The following is a 15314-nucleotide window of genomic DNA, read 5'->3' as shown; positions in this document are numbered from 1 at the left end:
AAGTGTATTATATATATCACTTGTTCTGCATTAAATAATTAGGAACTGTTTCTAAACATTGTTTTTTTCAGGGTTTTTATTTTTTACAAATTGAACTTTGTTGCCATTTATTATAATATTATGTAAGTATCCATTGTTTCATTGTTGGTACCCTAAAGAAGGTTGCGCAGGACTTGCATAATAAATGTACTTTTAAATATTAAAACGGTTACCCCTATTTTTGTAAGTTATGTGTACATATTTTGATGATCTTTAATGCTTTGATCATGTTTAAGAAACATACGACCTTGGTGTTCAAATTGTGAGAACTGCAGTGGAACATTATAGTGAAATGTGTTATATTATGTATTTGAGGAACAAAATAAAGGACTTATTATTGACATACATTATAATAGTAATTTCCTACCAATTTTATAACTTGTTTACTATGGCTTATTGTCACATTACCACAAACCGTACGTAAATATGGCAGGTTATCTATCTATACATTTGCCTTTTGCCACTTCCTTGCCCAGTTCACCAGTGACCCTAAGGAAGATAAGCGTTTATATCAGTGCTGAAATTTTACGCATATGAATCACTTATAAGACGAGTGAACGTCAATTGGGATTTGCTTTACGTGTAGTACGAAGAAAGAATGTGTGCTTTACCGCTAAATAATGCATTGGACTGCATCGCAATACACACAATAGCAGCTATTTTGTGGGAAGGTCCAGAGGCTCTAATGTCAGACTGTTTATGGTGTGAGCAGTCAGGTGCTCAATGGGAAGGATTTGTCCTGGACTACTTGGTTAGCACATGAGAGGTCACATGCAGTGCAGCCTCACAGTCTGGCTGGCATGAGACTCTTGGGAGTCAATACCTGCGAGGAACCACCAATCACCATCATTCACTAATGGAACATAGAATGGTTCTACTTTCATTAGTGAAAGTCATCAGTGTAATTTGTCAGTTCAACTTTTTTTTCCTATCTAGAAGAACATACATTTGTAGGTTACCTCCCCGCTTCCATTTCTAAGAGTCATTGATTTGATAGCTTTATTTTCATTGGATTGGATTAGATCATTTTATTCATCCCATATTAGGGAAATGACATTGTGACAGTAGGAAGAAGGGGGGATGCAGATACAGAAAGAAAAAAACCCACATAGTTACATGTTAGACAGTAGAGTTGCAAAGGCCGCAGAACAACAAAGCAAAAGTACAAAGCAAAACAAAGTCAATGGGATCATTAAGAATCACCAAATTAAATCATTAAGACAGAAAAGCAGCAAAAACACAAAACGAACAAGAGTGTAACGCATGTAATAATAACTTTATCTGTTAGAGGTGAATGCCTTCAACCAAAGTTGAAGCCAAAACCATTGTGAGGGTTTATATTTATTGTTTTTAATATCAATGTTGCTAACCCAACTGATTTTAAATCAAACAACAATTAATCATTTGAAATACAATTTAAATCATCAATAGTTTCTGTTAGCCTTAGTTTATGTTCCAATTTATACATTGTTTATAATCAATCTTACCCAAATTAGCCCCAAAATGTTAAAATCCTGGTTCCAAAATGTTAAGGGATCCCTTTCAAAACAATAAGACCTATTTTGGCCCTATCTTGATCTTTTGACTTGATAAAATTGAAGTTCCCAGCCATTTTACTTCAAAGTGATGCCGTTGTTTCATTACAAAACCACTATAATGGTTCACAAGGAAAAGAAATTCAGCAACATGCGCTGTGTGAATCATTTTGGAGCAGATTTTTGCATATCGCTAGCATCAATGAATGCTTGTTTTCTCATAAATTGAACTACATCAGGAAGGAGAATAAATGGAGCACGAGTGCGCCTGTACTTGGGATGACGGCTGGTAAGAGTAGCCTGAGGTGGACAATCAGGTCTTGGAAGAATGGCAGTAGAAATAAAAGGATGCCATTGATTTGCCATTCGCCCGCTCATCTTGTGACACCCATGCTCTTCATAGCTGAAAAGTCATACGTCATTGACAGGCATGAGTCGTTAATGTGATCAGAATTATTTGTTACAAATTTTTCTAATACGAGCTCATTCTTGTCATTGGATCACCTTTCGTGGATACTACACTACAAAACCCAGTGCAAATCCATGTCACCAGTTCAAGAAATTTGGAGGTGTTTTTTTGCAGATTTTGAACTAATAGTTACAATAATTTTTGTTCTGATGTGAGGAAAACACTCAAATGACTGAAATAAACTGTATGAATCAATGTAAAAAAACTAAATTTGAATTTAATATATTGGTCACAGTTCATTTGAGCACAAAAAAAGAAGAAATGTTGCACAAAAGGTGGGCGGTGCCCATTAAAAACGCCAGTGATGATGTCAGAGACTGGACGAATGTTTATGTTAATTCTGTTTCAGGAGCCTCTTAAAGAGGGTGAGAGAACTTTTCCAAAGTCTCTAGAGGTGTTGTGTTGGGGTTCAGGAGCAGTTGGTGAGGTTCGGGAACAAGACTCACAACCCAAGATAAGATGAAGACTCTGGTGCTGCTGTTGATGCCTCTGGCATTTGTAACTACCACAGCGCAAAGTAAGTGAAATCATTCATCATTTTTCTGAAATCTTATTGTATGTTTGTAAATCCATCACTTCTCTGTTTAGCCTGATGTGCAATGTGCTATATACTTCTGAAATAATAATAAACAAGTGTTACAAATTGCCTTGACAAACCTGATTCCTCACACTTCTCACTCATTTAACCACATCACTCTGTTACACTAAATTATGCATGTTTGGAGAACAAAGTGAGGGCCCAAATGTAATATTTCACGCTTTTTGCTCACGCTTGTGAACTCATACATATATTGTTGACAAATCTGTGAAGTATATATATATATATATATATATATATATATATATATATATATATATATATATATATATATATATATATATATATATATATATATATATATATATATATATATATATATATATATATATATATATATATATATATATATATATATATATATATATATATATATTAGCAAGAATTTAAAAAAACACAACACAAACTGCAACTAAATATGTTCATACATTTTAACCTTTTTTCTTTAGTAGAACAATTATCGGTTTCCGCCAGAGATAATAATACTTAATATTGGGTTTTCAACTTTCATATCAGTTAATTTGCCAAAGCTATTTTCTTAATCAAATATATTTATGGTCATGCTCAGATTACCGTCTAAATAAACTTTGCAGTGATTATCTGAAGCTTTTTTTTTTGTTGTAAACCAAATACAAACGCCCATGCAGAAACAGAGAGAAGGGTGTAGAATCCCTCATTCCTGAAGTGAAGATTACCGATGTTTCTCCTCAGCTGATGGTCACATGAAAAGGCTTGAGGGGGATTGCAGGTCGTGTGACTAGCACCGCCTTCACCTCCAAACCTCTCTCTTTCACTCTCTTCAAAGCCAAAGTCATTGACCACTTTTTGTTTATGTGTATATGGTTAAAAAATTGGTTTAATGCATTATCCAAATATCTGGTTGTGATCTTTACTTATTTAAATAAATAATCCAAACCATGACTGTGCTTAGAACAAAAGTACCATATTACAGTATATTTTCAGTGATTTGCTTTTTCACAATTCAGTGAACTTTTCCCCAGGGCCTCAAAGTCAATTCACACGCTACCGCTCATGGAATTCCCGCATGTATCCCGTTTGGAAGGATGGAGACGCAAGATTTCGGAATTGCTGGTCCGGTGAGGATGATCATAAAGTGGTTCTACAATCTAATACCTCACAACATAGCTCATGTAAAGTTACCTTTTTTTTTTCTTCTTAAGGGGGTGAAGTCACATTTGATCTGAAAAATGATGCCCCCACGCTGCTCGGAGCAAAATCCACCTTCAGTATTAATCTTAATTTCCCTCCAAACCAAACTGTTCTCGCCGATGGCCAGGTAGTCTGGGCACGTAATTGCACTATTGATGGTAAGTTGTTTCATTGAGCAAAAAAGCTAACATCTATTATTATTATCATCATAGTTTGGGTTACAACCACACATCATCATACTATAGATGTGTTTATAATGTTGTGTTATATACTCACAGGCCAGCAGTATCAGGCAGGCCAGGCAGTATATCCAGACCAAAACAATGCCATGACTGGAGTTTTCCCTGATGGCACGCCTCTCACAACAACCCGGAAAAGGACGCCACGTTACGTCTATGTGTGGAAGGCATTGGGTAAGATTATCTTAATAAGGTACCCAAAATTAAAGCCGTGACATTTTAGATTTTAATGAACTGGCTTGACTTTTAAAGGTTTACATGCAATTACGTTCTTTACTTTTGGTAAAATAGTTGTTGGGCTTTTGTTGTCATATTAACTTATAAAAATACTCATTCTAAATGGATATGTTTGTTGAAGGAGGTGGGTTCTTTAGAATGGGTAGATACTATATACCCAAGTAAAAGTACAAAAAAATAAATCACAGTAAAATCACAATAAGCAGAATGTGAGATGTCATCATTGAGTTGGAAAATAATGAAAGCACAATCCTTAACAATAATGCATTTATAATAAAATGTTGAATAATTAGATATGTGAGCATAATGCATTTGTTAAGATGTATCGAAAATGGTTGAAAATAACAATCCCAGTTGCGTGACATTGAGACATTTGGAATAGTTTTGGCAATATGAACTACTTTATTCATGAATCCATGTTTCAGGTAAATTCTGGCAGGTGGCAGATGGACCTTCCTCCTCGCTCACCATCCTCACAGATGGGGTCTCCTTGGGCTCCTACAGCATGGAGCTTGTCATATACCACTGCCGTGGAAAAAATAAATTCATCCCCCTGGGCTATGCCTCCACAGTCTTCACCGTCACAGGTGAGCCAATAAACAATTTTGGACCTTTCTTATAGTACTTGTTAACACATCTCAACAATGTTTCCCTATGGCCAGACCAAGTTCCTTTCACTGTATCTCTGGCTCAAGTCAATGACATAAACCAAGACGACTCTAACTTCATCCAGAACCGAGCCATTGCTTTCAGCGTCAACCTGCATGATCCCAGTCAGTACTTGAGCAGTGCTGACATAAGTTTTAGCTGGGACTTTGGAGACAGCACTGGAACACTGATTTCCAGGGAGCGCACCGTCACGCATACCTACCTCGCCGTGGGAACATTCAAACCTCAAGTTGTCTTGATGGCCAGCATTCCCAATGGTTGTGTTAACCCTTCTGCTGGTAAGATATGAAATGTGGGACAAGTTAACATTAAACATAAAATTTTGGGCCGCATACATAATGGTTTTAATGAGACATCCGACTTTCTTCAAGTGACACTGTAGACGCAGTTAAGTTATTCAAGGCCCATAAAAAATAATGTCCCAATTGAAATAGAAAGTTTAATATTCAGAGTTTTAATTTCGATTGATCCTTTCAGAAAATAGAAAACCAACATATAAATTATATATTAACATTATATATTTTCAGTTTATAATATCTCATAACGAAAAGTCTTGCAGTATATTCATTTTGAGAAAATCAATGGCAGTTTCAAACCATACAGCTGTGTCATTCCATCACAAAGTACTGTACTGATACAAATATTTAAAATTTCACACCAAATTTTCCAATTTAAATGTACATTTTTTTTAAAAATTCACATTAAAAAATGACACATTCTCTGCACTTCTCTGTCAGGGGCTCCAGCTGTACCCGTTGTAGTTGTGACCCCTGCGGCAGAACCAGCAGCGGGCGAAGTCCCTGTCCCTGAGACAGACCTAGCCGCAGCTGATCAACCTATCCCGGACGCCGTTCCAGTCGAGGCCTCCGAACAGCCAGCTGAAGCGGGCGCCGACGCAGTCGATCCAGAGGCCGCAGTTGATCCGGAGGCGGCCGTTGATCCAGAGGCCGCAGTTGATCCAGAGGCCGCAGTTGATCCAGAGGCTGCAGTTGATCCAGAGGCCGCAGTTGAGGCAGGAGCGGAAGAAGTAGAAGCTGTCTCGGTCGCCCCCGCGGACATTGCCGCAGCCGTGGCTCCAGCAGAAGAAGACCCAGCTGCCATTACTGCCGACGTCGTGGCCACTGTTGCGCCTCTTGAACCTGTGGCCGAAGACGCCGCTGATGTAGAAACCGCCGATGCCGATCAAGGGACAGAGGAAGCTGCAGAGAATCTGCCCGCAGTTGATGCCGCAGCTTCCGTAGCCCCAGTGGCAGAGGGAGAAGAAACGGGTGTAGTTGTAGCCGCTACAGTCCTCCCAGAGGCGGTTGTCACAGAAGTCACGGCAGAAGAAGTCGTGGTGGCTGATGCTGCTGAAGATACTGCAGAGGTGGTCCAGACTGAAACACAAGCCCCCGCTGACAATGTTGTAGTAGCCCCCACTGAAGACACCCCTGTGGAAGAGGCAGAGACAAATGTCGCTGAGGCAGAAGTAACTGAGACAGACAACCAAGTTGCAGTTGCTACTGCCGCTCCAGCAGGTTAGAAATGGCCCTTATAGTTAGTTAGTAACGACTCATCCTGGCTTGATGTGTGTTGTCTTTTTATGTATACATACTGTCCTGATTTTACTGCTAAAATAACAAAAGTGGTGATAGCAGAAATCACACATACTCTCAATGCTAAATATCTACTGTGTGACTTTGATTTCAGCCGCAGATGAGGTTGTAACGGTGGTCCAAGTTGAGGTGGAAGCAGATCCAGCACAAGTTGCCCTTGTTGTGGTCAAGAGACAAGCACCTGAAGTTTCAGCCGATTGCACGATCTTCCGTTATGGCTCCCTGGCAACTTCAGTCGACGTCGTCCGTAAGTCCTCTATGGGCACTTTTCTGTTTCATAGCCAAGTCTATTCACAAGCTACCAAGTCAGACAGCCCTAAATTATACATCTACGTATTATTTAAAACGAATTGTTAGTAATTATACTTGGGATATTAAGTTAGTTTGCATCATGGCAACTTACCATGCCATGTTCAGTGTAACAGATAAAACCTAAACGATGCCAACTCCACTAATAATGGCTTCTTTTTGAACAACACAGAGGGCATAGAAAGTGTCGAGATTGTACAGATGTCCAATGTTGTGTCACTGGCAACCGAGCTGGATCAAAATGCAGTTGATATCACAGTTAGCTGTCAAGGGAGGTGAGCAATACCATTGAAACGACAGACATTTCTCTAGAACTTCACATTATTAACGCTTTCTCAATGATCTTTCTTCAAGTTTACCAAGTGAGGTCTGCACAGTTGTTTCGGATGCTGACTGCATCACACCAGTGGAAACGGTCTGCGCAGCGGCTGTTCCTTCTCCCGACTGCCAAATGGTCCTTCGCCAGTTCTTCAATGAGTCTGGCGTATTTTGCCTAAATGTCTCCTTGACCAATGATGTCAGTCTTGCCATGGCAAGTGCTCGTGTGAGCGTGGCAGTAGGTGGGTGCAGGAAACGTTTAATAAAGTTCCTGGGTGAGTTGATTGTCACTAATTTGGACTTATTTACCTTCAAATGCAGCCTCCGGTGGTTCTCCATCTGGAACTGTTGCCATCATCCTGGGTGTGATGGCGCTCGCCTGCGTGGTGTGCTGTGTCAGTTTGATGTACAGGTAAGACATTAAATTTAAATACTTTATATAATATAAGATCAAACCAAGATGAAAGCTCTTCACTAGAAATTAAGGAAATATCTTCATTTTACCTCTGAGCCAAGGATACATACACAAGCAAAATAAAATTTAATGGAAATATATACTGTACTTCTAAGCCAAGGGTTTTTTCCCATTTTCTGATGAGTCTGCTTGCAAAAGCACACTTTTCAGACCTTGAAGTAAACATTTCTGAAGAGTATACTTATAAATCGTAAGCAAAAATATTCACACTGATTCCCCTATAAATTAAAGGTAAACAAGTATAAGGGTGCTTCGTCTAAGAAACAAAAGCAACATAATGCAAAATGGATAGATTGCGGTCATAAAATAATAAATGGTGCTGCAATTTTTTTGGAGCAATTTGGTCGAGTAACAACAACAAAAACAACAATGACAATAAAGCAATCTGGCAAAAACACAGTATGGCACAAACTAGCTATATGGAAATGATCATTGGGCTCTATGGTGAAATTCCATTACGTATATCCCATCTTCCTATGATTTCAAATAGACGTTTCAAGCAGTACCAGCCCCTGACAGAAGACAGCGATAGCAGTAGTAACTCAGCAGTGACGTCAGTACCTTTGCTGCTGTGGAACTTGCTGATGCGACAGTCGCCTGGAGAGAGCCGCCCGCTGCTTCAGGGCAGGATTGTGTGAATAGAAACACCACAATGCACAAAAATATCATATATTCACATATAACTATTAGGCACATAGATACCCCCTGATAATCTCCAAATAAACATGAGAGCCAGCCCCTTTATGAAGATGAAAAGGGGTAAACAGTTTTGATGTCTGAGGTCTTTATTTTGACTTATAATATCTCTGTAAATTTGATGGAATCTTACTGTATATAGATCCAAAATTGGGTAAATAAAATGTGCTCATTTGGATGCGAATGTACGCAATTAATTCTCCCATGTCAGAGTACTGGTGTTGTCACGTGAATAAAATGAAACTTTATCACTTTAATGTGTTTGTTTCCGTCTCGTAATACTTTCATGCTTTGTGAGGATACACAGTCTGGAAAATGAATGAATGCCTGAATGATGAACAATCTGGGTGAGGCTCTAGCAACCCCTGCAACTCTTTTGAGGATGCGCAGTATCAAAGTGTCAAGTCATGAGTATTGTTTCCTGTGAGTAATATATGCTATTTGTCGATGTGCGTCTCCCCTGTTAAGGTTATGTTTTTGTTCATTTTGTCCCAGTCTTTATTATTTGTATGGTTATTTTTCATTCATTCATTTTCTGATTGCATTACTCTGAAGGCTCTGTAATTGATCATCCCTGCTTGGGGTTTGGCCTCTGAGCCACTTGTTTCCATGTACATCATCTAATGCACGTAGTCATGTGACCACTCTGCTTTAGACATAGTATTCCAAGCTACTATAGTGTTAAACATGCATATCAGTCAAAAACATCCCGATTCATGCCGCAAAGATTGAATCAATGTCAGAAACATGCACTACCATCATTTGTTTCTCGTGTCTTCCAAGAACACGGTGACACACAATGTCTTATTTCAAAATAAATATGTAATTCAAAGCACTGTGCGTCTACCATGACATCCATACATGTTACTTTATATGATTTTTATCCCTCAGAGCCAGGACTCAATTTATAAACCCAAATGGCTGATATCAAGATACCCATTAAGATATGAAACCTGACGCACAGACCGCGACTGGAAATGGAAACAGAGCTTGTAGCCCGATCCTGTCTATGATTGGATTCCGTTGGGGTTCTGTGAGAAGCAGAAAGATCAATCTCTAATGGTAACATCTGGCTAGGGGTTGTGTTACTAGTACAGACAAAAAGTTAAATATTTGAGTCTTAGCACCACGGCAAAGTGGTATACAGAGGAGATTGTTATATTGCACTTGGATATTTCAACAAAAAGAGAAGTTAAAAGATTTTATGCAAAAAAATTGCTACGAGGAAAGAGAGGAGGAACACAGGGGGAGGGGACGGCTATAGACTGCATGCAATGTAAGTTGATTACATTACAGAAGACAAAGACGGACACAGACCATTTATGAAGCAAAAAGCCAGACGTTAGTTGTAGAAAGCCTGCATGGGAGGACGAAGGAAAATAAAATGTTTTTTCTCAAGTAAAAGGTCACTGTCATTTGTTTAAAATGGGTAAATTCATTTATGTTGTGTAGTCTTTCCATTGGAAATCCATGACTAATATTTGACCAGAAACAGTAATGAATGCATTTTGTTAAGTTTCTTTTAAAGAACATTTGTATAGATATTTTACTTTGGAGTAAAGCAGAGCTGGTTGTGCCATGACACAACAATTTAACACTGAGCATGCTCAGAATGACGTATTACTTTATTTCTCCTGATCGCCCCTTCTGCAGAGCCCAATTAAAATGAACATAGCACACACACAAACTAACACACCCACATGCCCCCCCCCCCCCCCCCCACACACACACAATCCCATTATTTTAGCCGAAATGTCACATGATCAATATCTGGATTACATACATGTATGCATTTTTTTTCAAGGATTTCAGCATCCTTATTTACCATTAAATTATTACAATACTTTGAACTTTTCTTTGAAAGATTTGTGTTCAAAGTTGAAACGCGTCTTAACGTAATTTGTGATTAGATATAACGAATGTGGGTGGGATTAAATCATATTCATTCAAATCAAAATGCATTAAATGATTAACAGTTATGTCATTTTTGAGGTATCTGAGCAACATGGATTACGGGATGTAAAGCAAGAAGACTATTGAATATAACTGCAGAGTCATGGTGGTGCCACAGATGCCCAGGATGTCAATTAAATATTGAGTTACTGTAAAAGGAGAGGCGGTAGAAAGAGAATGAGGGGAAGAGAGCTAAGTGGATGTTAAAAAAAAAAAAGCAAGAAATTGGATGGAATTTAAACTATCCCATTAAGGCATCAGCATGAGACATTGCTGATAAAAATGCAAAGGAAGTGTGAGAACGCCTGAAATCATGCACAGAGTATGAATGAAAGAATTACACTGAAAATCACAACCCTGCAAAGTGGTCATAACTTATGAGGAGGAAACGTTGGTCGTGAGGAATCATCTTCTGTTATCGAAGCAGTAATGTGATGTCCTTGTTAATAGGGTGGAGCTGACCAGAAGGAGAGACGGGCTCTTTTTTCCACGCGGAAGGGAGTGGTCAGAGTCGACATGCCGACGAGTGATGGAGACGGGAAGGGCGGGGGGAGCGGAATTGCGAGCCAGTGCGTTGGTATATAAACCTCCAGTGGGAGCTTGAGGACAGTCTCCGAGCCTCGGCATTCTTCTCTTTCTTAAGAAATCAAAACAAGACTCCCATCATGAGCCATTCTTCCATGCACTCCTCCACTTCCTACAGGCGCACCTTCGGGAGCCCTCACAATATCTCTATGTCCTCATATTCCAATGTGGCTTCTCGTCCACCCGTCTCCGGGGGTCGCTACACGCGCTCCATGTCACCCATGGTGTCCTCCCGCTCCAGCAACTACCACCAACAGCGTTCCCGACCCAGCGGCCAATCCCAACGACTCGCCTATGAAAAGGTGGATTTTACCATGGCCGAGGCCGTCAACCAGGAGTTCCTGACCACCCGCAGCAACGAAAAGGCCGAGCTCCAAGAGCTCAACGACCGTTTTGCTAGTTTCATCGAGAAGGTGCGCTACCTGGAGCAGCAAAATGGTGCACTGCAGCAAGAGCTGACCCAGTATAAAGGCCAGCAGCAGCAAGGGCAGGCCAACCGTGCCACCGAGATCTTTCAGGATGAGTTGAGGGAGATGCGACGCCAGATGGACGCCATCGGCAAGGAGAGGGATCAATACCAACTGGAGAGGGACAACCTGGCTGAGGATTTGGGCCTGCTAAAGCAGAGGTTGGTACCATTCCAGACATGTACTCTGACTGATATACAAACACATAGAGCAATATGTTCACTTGCAGATCAACCAATTGATATATGGGTTATTTTATATGGACATAATGCAGTTAGATACAGGGGCATTGCTATTGGTTCGCCTCAGGGGTCACTGTGAGGGCTCTGCTGAAACAAACAAAGAAGTTCCACTTGAGAGCAATCAACTGATTCCACTCAAATTGGTGAAAAAAGTGTCTTCTTGATCAGTTAGAATGAAAATTTGCGCCCATTGCGGCCCTTTGTGGAATAGTTTCAGCACCCCTGCTGTAGGGCGTGGTCCATCAACAAACTAGATCATGACTGCGCATCAGTTGATTACCTTGCAAAATCACAAAGTCTGTTTGGTGATAAAGTTTTTCCTATTTTAAAATGCATTCATTATTTAAACACTGGGGATTTCACATTTATTCTACCGACTTTAACAGCTGCCCCCTTAATTCACAAATTCAACTCTGTGGTGATTATTTTTGGTCATTTAAAAGAAAAAAAACACCTCATGCAGACAAGCCATCCATATAAAGAAGATGGACATCATGTTTGGGTCACGTAAGTAACGTGTAGACTACATGATCCCAAATGGGATGCTGCATACATTTAAATTATTATAAATCAATACAATACAATGAAAAACTGCAATATACTCCCAATAAAACTTCTAAAGTGTTCAAATCCTTGCCAGCCATTGACAATGATAAATGTCCAAAAAAAAAACGATGGTGCTAGACATCCCATCCATTTGGACGGGGAGGGAAAGCAGCCATTCTTTGCTTAATTGGGGATGTAAAGGTGTCACTACTGTCATGTACAGTCATTTTTTGACTGTGTTTACTGTGCAATGTATCCTGAGAGGGGAGCAAACAAAGGGTGGGGTCGGCAGAGGAGTATATATGAAATGGATGCAGAAAAGGTTGAAAAAAAAAATCAATGTGACTCAGTGACTCCATTAGGTAAGTTTTCACCGTCCCTTTCCACTGATTAAATGGTGCCAGAGACCCCATTAGACAGAAAGGCCCCCTGTAACCCAACATGAATTAAAGATGAGACATTCTTGTAATGCTTTCTGGCTAATCTACTTAATGTTCAATCCTCTCAAAAATTTGACCAGACAAGAGTTGAAGCGGCATTCAGCAAAAAAAAAAGGGAATTAATTAACATGATTACAATATTTATGCTTATTACTCTTCACAAAAATGGACATTTCACAAGGAACTTTGGAAATTTAAATATATTGAGTATTGTTAACCTTTTCTAGAGACAAGGTGATCTTATTGAACTGCATTAGTGGGAAAGGGGCAGCTGGTGTTCCCATGAGACAGACTTCCCAAAACCTTTTTTTTTTTCAGGACAGTGAATCAACAAATTGATTGGGAGTGCCCATTTCCCCAGATAAAACCCTTTGTGTAAAAAGATTAGTTGTGTGTCTAAATGGCTGTGTTCGTGTGTGTGTTGCCTTTTAGGCTGGATGAAGAAGCCCAGAAGAGGGCAGATGCTGAAAATAACCTTGCAGCCTTCCGCAAGGTAAAAAGATGGAAAAAAAATGTCCGCTATGTTAGAATATATTATACGAAAGATGTCTCAAATGGATTACAGGACAGTTGTCACAAAAGATATATGAACCTTTACTCATTTAACCCATTATGCTCATTTAAATGTTGCTCATATGAATAGTGTGTCTTTGTTTCACAACAATCAGGATGTGGATGATGCTACATTATCTCGTCTGGAGCTAGAGAGGAAGATTGAGTCTCTGATGGATGAAATTGAATTCCTCAAAAAAATGCACGATGAAGTAAGTGGACTTTATAATTGTGCACATGGCATTCTTTTTTAAATTTTTTTAATGTCTATTTATATTCTGACACCCAGACACATTTACGCATCTTTTTTTCCCAGTTGAAATGAGTCATATAAAAATTTAGAAGTCATTTTCAATTAGTGGAAATACTAACGCGACTAAATTCAAATCTACATGAATACTTGTCTGTTATAGTTTCTTATTTATAATACTTGCTCAATTAGACATAACTACTTGTAGCAATTGTACATTGTTTCTGATTATAATAGGAGATCCAAGATGTTCAAGTGAGTGTGCAGACTCAGCAACTGAGAATGGAGGTGGACCATAGCACCCGACCAGACCTGACTGGAGCTCTGAGGGATATCAGGGCTCAGTATGAGACCATTGCAACAAAGAACATGCAAGAATCTGAGGACTGGTACAAGTCCAAGGTTTGAAACAACAAGCTCAAACACAAAACCTGAACTCACGGATGCATTTTAATGTTAATATTATTGTCTTTTGTGCTCAGTTTGCGGATTTGACCGAGTCGGCAAAACGCAACGGTGACGCTTTGAAGCAGGCCAAGCAGGAGGCCTCAGAGTCCAGAAGGCAGATGCAGTCCCTGAACTGTGAAATTGATGCCTTGAAAAACACTGTAAGTCCACGAAGCACTCTCTTTTCTTCTCCTATTGAACATATGACCTTTAACCTCGGTGCTGTTTCAGAATGAAGCGCTCTTGAGGCAGATGCGTGACATGGAGGACCAGTTCGGCAACGAGATCGCCAACTACCAGGACAACGTGGGCCGACTGGAGGATGAGATTCGTCACCTGAAGGACGAGATGGCCCGTCACCTCCGTGAGTACCAGGACCTCCTCAATGTCAAGATGGCCCTTGACATTGAAATCGCCACTTACCGAAAACTGCTGGAAGGGGAAGAGAGCAGGTGAGGAAGGGTATTTTTTTTCTCAGTTCCAAAAAATATCCAACAAGGAATGAGTGAGACCTTTCTTATATTTTACATTCACCAGAATCACCATGCCTATTCTCAACATTGGCATGACCAACCACCTTAGCGAACGCGGTGAGTCTATTAAGCGACTGTCAAAAAAGGAATAGATTAATAATAAAAAGAATATCTACGTATGACCAGATTATGAACCACCCATGCCAGCCCCTGCCGCTAAAAGGACTGTGGTGATAAAGACGGTTGAAACTAGAGATGGAGAGGTATGTATTCTTGTGAAGAATATTGCAATATCAAAGATTATTGAACATTTTAACAAACTAAACAATGCCAACAAAATTTCTCATCAGGTGGTGAAAGAATCCAAGAGGGAAAGGGAGACCGATTCGGGCCACAGTGACAAAGACGACAAGGACAACTAAAAAGAAACTAATTGTGCCATGTCTATAAGTGAAAAAAAAAATAAGGAGGAAAAAAAAAAAAAGAGTAAAACTACTTCGTGTTTCATCGTCTAGCAAAGAGTAACAAAATGCAGGTGCAAAGTTGAATGGATAGATTTCTACTGTCTGTCACTTTGGTGCTATTGAAGCCAAACAGCTGTTCCATAACACAGCGGTGTCATACCAGAAGAGCAACCCTAACTATTTACCGTAAGAGGCCTTTACTTGCAGTGCAATCCCATGGGCTTCTTTGATTGGCCGTATTTGTAGCTCGCTATGTGTTCAATGGCAGTCAAATAGAAGAATTATAGCCTCAATATGCAATATAGCTTTATATGTAGTCTTCCGTAAACAACAATAAAACCACATTCCAGGGGCTTTTTTTGTCTGTCTGTCCACTCTATAACAAGGAAAGGTTAAAAAAAAAAATACATGTGTAACACGTAAATAACAACGATAAAAAAAAGAAAAAATAGGTTTAAAGTAATGGATATAAGGTGCAGAGATTTGACCAGGAATGTTCACGAAATTGCAAATAAACAAAACATGGAGAAGTCTAGTGTCTCTGTC

The 15314-nt window shown here is 39.6% G+C and overlaps 2 protein-coding genes across 3 annotated transcripts; both read left to right on the top strand.

Moving 5' to 3' along the window:
- Positions 1 to 2397: 2397 nt before the first annotated feature.
- Positions 2398 to 8606, top strand: pmela (premelanosome protein a). Of its 2 annotated transcripts, XM_077725526.1 has the most exons (13): positions 2398 to 2560; positions 3643 to 3738; positions 3823 to 3969; positions 4090 to 4224; positions 4713 to 4874; positions 4950 to 5234; positions 5694 to 5920; positions 5957 to 6473; positions 6646 to 6798; positions 7033 to 7135; positions 7215 to 7420; positions 7500 to 7590; positions 8144 to 8606. In XM_077725526.1, the coding sequence occupies exons 1-13, from the start codon at positions 2503 to 2505 to the stop codon at positions 8289 to 8291; spliced, it is 2328 nt and encodes a 775-aa protein (XP_077581652.1). In that variant the 5' UTR covers positions 2398 to 2502; the 3' UTR covers positions 8292 to 8606. The 2 variants fall into 2 exon arrangements, with proteins under 2 accessions (XP_077581652.1, XP_077581650.1); XM_077725524.1 differs by having other exon boundaries at positions 5694 to 6473.
- A 2289-nt stretch (positions 8607 to 10895) lies between these two features.
- prph (peripherin) lies at positions 10896 to 15300 on the top strand. The gene is made up of 9 exons (XM_077726395.1): positions 10896 to 11515; positions 13015 to 13075; positions 13251 to 13346; positions 13622 to 13786; positions 13867 to 13992; positions 14063 to 14283; positions 14369 to 14421; positions 14491 to 14567; positions 14655 to 15300. Exons 1-9 carry the CDS (start codon positions 10968 to 10970, stop codon positions 14724 to 14726), a joined length of 1419 nt encoding a protein of 472 aa, XP_077582521.1. The 5' UTR covers positions 10896 to 10967; the 3' UTR covers positions 14727 to 15300.
- The last annotated feature ends 14 nt before the right edge of the window (positions 15301 to 15314 follow it).

This window comes from Stigmatopora nigra, chromosome 10 (genome assembly GCF_051989575.1).
Source record: "Stigmatopora nigra isolate UIUO_SnigA chromosome 10, RoL_Snig_1.1, whole genome shotgun sequence".
NCBI lineage: Eukaryota > Metazoa > Chordata > Actinopteri > Syngnathiformes > Syngnathidae > Stigmatopora > Stigmatopora nigra.
Note: the sequence above shows the minus strand (reverse complement) of the source record. Positions and strands in the feature narration are given on the sequence as shown.

Bases quoted from the DNA above. Each gene is read 5' to 3' on its own strand.
- pmela (XM_077725524.1), top strand. From the start codon at position 2,503: ATGAAGACTCTGGTGCTGCTGTTGATGCCTCTGGCATTTGTAACTACC. The intron at 6,799-7,032 runs GTAAGTCCTCTA...TGAACAACACAG, and splicing joins AACTTCAGTCGACGTCGTCC to AGGGCATAGAAAGTGTCGAG. The intron at 7,136-7,214 runs GTGAGCAATACC...TCTTTCTTCAAG, and splicing joins ACAGTTAGCTGTCAAGGGAG to TTTACCAAGTGAGGTCTGCA.
- prph (XM_077726395.1), top strand. From the start codon at position 10,968: ATGAGCCATTCTTCCATGCACTCCTCCACTTCCTACAGGCGCACCTTC. The intron at 11,516-13,014 runs GTTGGTACCATT...GTTGCCTTTTAG, and splicing joins TTGGGCCTGCTAAAGCAGAG to GCTGGATGAAGAAGCCCAGA. The intron at 13,787-13,866 runs GTTTGAAACAAC...TTTTGTGCTCAG, and splicing joins AGGACTGGTACAAGTCCAAG to TTTGCGGATTTGACCGAGTC.